Below are 5,484 nucleotides of genomic sequence, written 5' to 3' on the forward strand. Positions count from 1 at the left end.
AGTTTACCGTATTCTCAGAATTGCAACATCACTTAACCTCTCATATCAAATTAAAGTGAGTAGTGTCTTTTTGTTGGCATTCGATTTTGTCAACTTTAATCAGATTTTAATCTTTACAAATTTGGTGGACGTTTATCGGTAGGTGTTTTGCACGAGGTAGATGTTTGCGCGAGTGTAACCGGGCGAGTGAAAAATTGAAGCCCATGCTTAAATTAATGTTACAAACATACCAAATGTCACAAATGACGTCCTACTTAATGATACATGTGATACAAAAGATACAAATAAATAGTTAGGGAAAACTACACCCAAGTCTTCTAGAGCTTGTCTTGTAACGTTACACTTGGAAATTTGCAAGACCCAAAACCTATAAAACATAAAAACATATAATTATGGTAATGCCAATATTCGTGCAATAGGAGATCAAGGATATATAACTAACTACAACTTACTTGGATTTTTGGTTGTCTGGACAGCAAGCCCATCAAAATAACAAGTACCACCCGATTTCCGAAACTGCGCCCAATACGAACTAAACGCGTAACTCGCATGCCACATCAACGAATCGGGTTTAAAACACTTCCCACCCGGTTTAATCGGGTCACAAGTCCGGTTCCCCTGGCCACACGCATACGACAGCGCACCACCAAGCGCCGTCACATTAACCCCACGCGCCGCCACACACCAAATCTTCCCCTTATACGGCTCATTATTAGTAGGCACGGGCAACCCCTTCTGGTACTCCAACGTCTTACCCGACAAATCAATCGGGTAAATACCCGTCCCATTCGGATACAACAACCCAAAATGTCGCTCCGTCCCCAAACCCGGTTTCTGATTCTCGTTATACAAGGCGAATATAAAAGACGGCAACACGACAAACGGCTTATACGGGGTACCCCTAACGGGTTTTTCCGTTAACAACTTAATCACATTGCGGTTATAAACCGCGGCATTGTAAATATTCGCTCCGATTTGGTCGATATCCCCGCCATTCGGCCAACCCGTTTCCGCTATAAATATCCGGATATTCGGGTACCCGGCCCGTTTCATCGCGAAATAAACCGCGTCAAGCATCTGCTCAAGCAAATTAGTATACATTAACCCGGTAACCGGATCCGTATAACCCGAAACATTGGGTTCAAGTAACGCATAATCCAACTTAATATTAACCGGATCTGCAGCCCACGCGAAATAAGTATAAACATCAATAAAGAAAAAAGACTTGGTCCGGTTAATAAACTGTAACAACGGCGTTATAACGGAATCCGTTACACTTGCACGGAACTTCCCACTGGACGGCGGGAACGACGCTTCCAAACAGTCCATCGCGAACGGCGTGCCGACTTTGACTTCTTTTAGCTTATAAAAAGTCAACGACTTCCGAATCCGACGCATGGCCGGTACGAGGTTGTGCCACGTCACGTTGTCTGGCTGCGAGAGGATCTCGTTGCCGACGAGGAGGTAGCGGATCATGGTTTTGGGGTGGAACCGGACAACGTTGGAGTGGACCCAGTTGTCGGATAAGGTTTGGTTGGAGGATATGGGTGTGATGAGTTCGTTAGGTAGCATGATTGATACCTGGAGTTTGGTGTTTTCGAGGGATTTGAGGATTTTGGGGTTGGCATCGTAGAGTTTGACGCGGCCGGCGTTTAAGGATTTGATTAAGGCGATGGATTGTGACGGTGGACGGAGGTTGTTGCCGAGTTGGCCGTAGCAGATACCTGGTTTAGGGGCAATTTCGGCATTTGTGGAAATGAGAAGGAATGAGAGGAGTATGAGAAGGATTAAACCCATTTTGGGGATTTGGTTTGGTTTGGTTCGGTTTGGTTTAAGGTTCAGAGTGTAGTTTAATATCATGATATGGCCGTTGAGATGGTGAAGATTATTTAGGGTTAAATTTGAAAGAAAGGGTGTTTTGTGGGACTCAAAAGGGTGAGTGGGGAAAAGATAAGAAGAGAATCTGGTGCTAAAGTCTCTGACCTCATTAATGGAAAGTAAATGATGTTTGTTTCCTGTACTTTTATGATATTATAACTAAACATGGTTTGTCAAAATAATCGGTCTGGTTATCACAACGTGACTATAATCTAGAATACTGATATTGTATTGTACTCATTTCTATTGGATAGTATCAAAAGTTTATTGAAAGAAAGCTAAATGGGCCGAACGTTTGGTGAATCGTTCGACGGAAAGTTTGTTTATGTTTGTTTAATTAATTAACGAAAGAACACGAACAGTGGCGAAGCTTGGACTAAAATATCGAGAAGGCCGGACTCAAAATGTATACAAACTTTCACAAACAAAGGGGGTGGGCTCAAATTTTCATCCAGAATTAGCTAAATTTACACTACTTATATAAAATTTCGGTCGAAAACGGCTAAATTTTACACTACGTATAAAAATATTGGGCCGAAAACGGCTAAATTTACACTATGTATAAAAAATTTTGGTCGGAAACGGCTAAATTTACACGACGTATAAAAAATTTAGGTTGAAACGGGTAAATTTTACACTACGTATAAAAATATTTGGCCAAAAACGGCTAGATTTTACACTACGTATAAAAATTTTCGGTCGAAAACGGCTAAATTTACACTACGTATAAAAAATTTCGGACGAAACGGGTAAATTTACACTACTGCGTAAAAAAACAGGGGGGGCGGGGCCACCCCTGGCCCTAAGAAACCTTCGCCAATTAACACGAACAAAAAATTTGTGTTTGTATAACTAAACAAACGAAATAAACACATGTTACGTTCGTTCATTTATGTTTATGAACGTTCTTTCTGTTTGTTTATTTATGTTCATTTATGTGTTAATAGAAAATAATTAAATATTTTTTTGGATAAGTTATTTACTTAAAAGTTTTGTATTTTTTAATTTGTGTTCATTTATGTTTATTTAACTTTGTTCAATTATGTTAAACGAACATAAACAACAACAAATGTTCATTTTTTAAATAAACGAACAAAAACTTAAATATTTGTTCTATTAAGCATTCGTGTTCGTTTAAAGTTAATGAAGAAACACTAACATACCCTTGTTTATGTTCGTTCGATTTGTTTACATGCTTTCACTATTCACGTTGATTAATATATCAGCCTCAATTTCTAGGCTTTGCTGATTTTGTTTGTGTTCGTGAACACATTCATTTCTTTAATAAACTAACACAAACATAAAATCTCGTTCTGTAAGTGTTCGTGAGCAAATTATTTTCTTAGCGAAGAACATGAACAAGATATTGTTCATGTTCGTTCGGTTCGTTTACAACACTAAAGAATGCCTATACTTTGTTGTATTAGTGTGACAAATACTTGGACGACAACTCGGATATTCGATGTACAAATTTGGATTTGATGTGATATTATTATCTTTGAATTATTGTGATTTCTTCTTTAGACATTGTATTATCATTAAATTGTTTCTCCAAATGTAACTATTAATGGTAACATTTTATATTTCCTCTTTTCACAACTACTATAAAAAATAATTAAAAATTTATAATGACTGAATATTGTTTCTTCAAATTTAACCAATAACATTTTTTATTTTCTCAACTCACAATCACTTACAACTACTTCATACAATATAAAAAACTCACTCACATTAATATAGAGGAGCTATTGTTATTGCTTTAACCATAAACATCAACAGAAATATATAATATTATCTCTTTTCTTCACTAACAATCAAATACAATTATTTCACACAATATAAAGAACACACACAATAAATATAGAGAAGCTATTGTGATTGCCCTAACTATAAACAAACCTCAACAAAAATAACCCGGTTTGTCATAATGAGTTTTCAAAGCAACACCTTTTAGAAAAGGAAATTCCAAAATCAATCGATGTTATTCTCTTGTCATCGTGATTTAAATCTTGGATGTTTTATCATTTTCGGTCCATATAGCATTTCATTAAAATCACATAACTAGCATATAATAAAGTACATTTAAAACTTAAATCACACATTTTCGTTCTAAGAGAAAGAAACACAATCCATTCTTTAAACTAATGAAACAAACTACCCAAATGCCACTTATAATTGCTATGACATCTTATTCAATGAAAGGTAAATGACTCATGGTCTAGAAAATACTTAAAAAATATTCAAATTACATTAGATTTTTCATTTCATATTGTCACACTTGGGAATTTGCACGATCCGAAACCTTCAAAAACAAATGTTTACATATTAATCTATCAGAAAATAACAAAAGAAGGACTAACCTCGTCATTCTTAACCATGCATGCAAAAGAAGTAGGTTGCATTTAACAAGAATCATCAGAATCCGATGTTGTCCTTTCAGTGGTAGCTAAAGATTAAGGTATGCAATGTTTTTTTTTAGATATGAACTTATATATTTTGTTCTTTTTATATATGTAAGTTATTAATTAAATATTTTAAAGTCGATACAAACCGAATTAGGAGCTGGTAAATTTCTACCCGAGCCGACCCCAATGGGTTCTACAGGGTAGGGTTTCTATCTAACCTAGTTTCACTATATAAACGGTACCATGACCATAACCCGAACCAATTCCTACCGGATTTGTGCATCACTAGCCAATATGGAATTATGGATACTTACTTGGATTTTGAGTACTGATCAACGAGCCATCATCCTTCTTCATTCCTCTCTTTCTGAGGAAGCCGTATCTGAAGTTCTTGGTTTATCAACTTCTAGGGATATTTGGACGGCCTTAGAATCTGCCTACAGTAACTTCTCTATTGAACGGGTTCATACTTTACGTCATCGTCTTCGCCAATTAACCAAAGGTTCTCTTTCAGTTTCTGAATTTGGCAGAAAGTTTAAAGGTTTTTGTGATCAATTAGCAGCTATTGGTGAACCTGTTGTTGATTCAGAGAAGGTGCATTGGTTTTGAGTCTTTCTCAACGGCCATAAGGGCTGTAAAACCATTACCAGGTTTTCGCGATCTGCTATCCCAAGAAGAGAGTCATGAGTTATTTTCACAGTCTCTTCATGGCTCCTCAGCTCCACCTGCAGCCTTCAATGCTGAACAGTCTTGTTACCATTCTCAGAACCGTGGGCGTGGTCGATCTTATGGTTATCGTGGTTCTGGTTATAGGGGTGGTAATACTGGTGGTTATAGGGGTCGTAGACCACCAAGTTGTCAGCTTTGTAAAACTGACGGTCACTCTGCAAATGCTTGTCCAACTTTACCCTCTTATGCATCCAACGCCATCCCCTATGAAGCCCAACTAGCAGAAGCATTTCATGCTCAATGTGCTTTTAATCAATCTAAACCGGATTGGTGCGCTGACTCTGGTGCTACAGCTCACATGGCCCCATCTCCCACTCATGTTTCACAAGCCTCTCCATATGTGGGTAATGCAAATGTGACATTTGGCAACGGTAATATTCTTCCTATTTCTCATACCCAAATTACTCCCAATATTCAGTTACGTGACGTGTTGGTGGTTCCTAATTTGACAAAACCTCTTTTGTCAATTAGC

General features: G+C 37.4%; 1 protein-coding gene across 1 annotated transcript; it reads right to left on the reverse strand.

Moving 5' to 3' along the window:
* Positions 1–251: 251 nt before the first annotated feature.
* LOC143548645 (putative glucan endo-1,3-beta-glucosidase A6) lies at positions 252–1,807 on the reverse strand. The gene is made up of 2 exons (XM_077039751.1): positions 453–1,807; positions 252–367 (listed from the first exon to the last, which is right to left on the reverse strand). Exons 1-2 carry the CDS (start codon positions 1,795–1,797, stop codon positions 318–320), a joined length of 1,395 nt encoding a protein of 464 aa, XP_076895866.1. The 5' UTR covers positions 1,798–1,807; the 3' UTR covers positions 252–317.
* Positions 1,808–5,484: the final 3,677 nt, after the last annotated feature.

The sequence above is a fragment of the Bidens hawaiensis genome, unplaced genomic scaffold, assembly GCF_021521415.1.
Source record: "Bidens hawaiensis isolate Kalapana, Puna unplaced genomic scaffold, B.hawaiensis_p1.1 tig00015206_1, whole genome shotgun sequence".
Classification (NCBI taxonomy): domain Eukaryota; kingdom Viridiplantae; phylum Streptophyta; class Magnoliopsida; order Asterales; family Asteraceae; genus Bidens; species Bidens hawaiensis.

What these genes read in the sequence shown, in the direction of transcription:
- LOC143548645 (XM_077039751.1), bottom strand. Translation starts at nt 1,797, where the DNA reads ATGGGTTTAATCCTTCTCATACTCCTCTCATTCCTTCTCATTTCCACA. An exon ending in CCAGACAACCAAAAATCCAA is followed by an intron (nt 368 to 452) that starts GTAAGTTGTAGT and finishes TATGTTTTATAG; the next exon opens with GTTTTGGGTCTTGCAAATTT.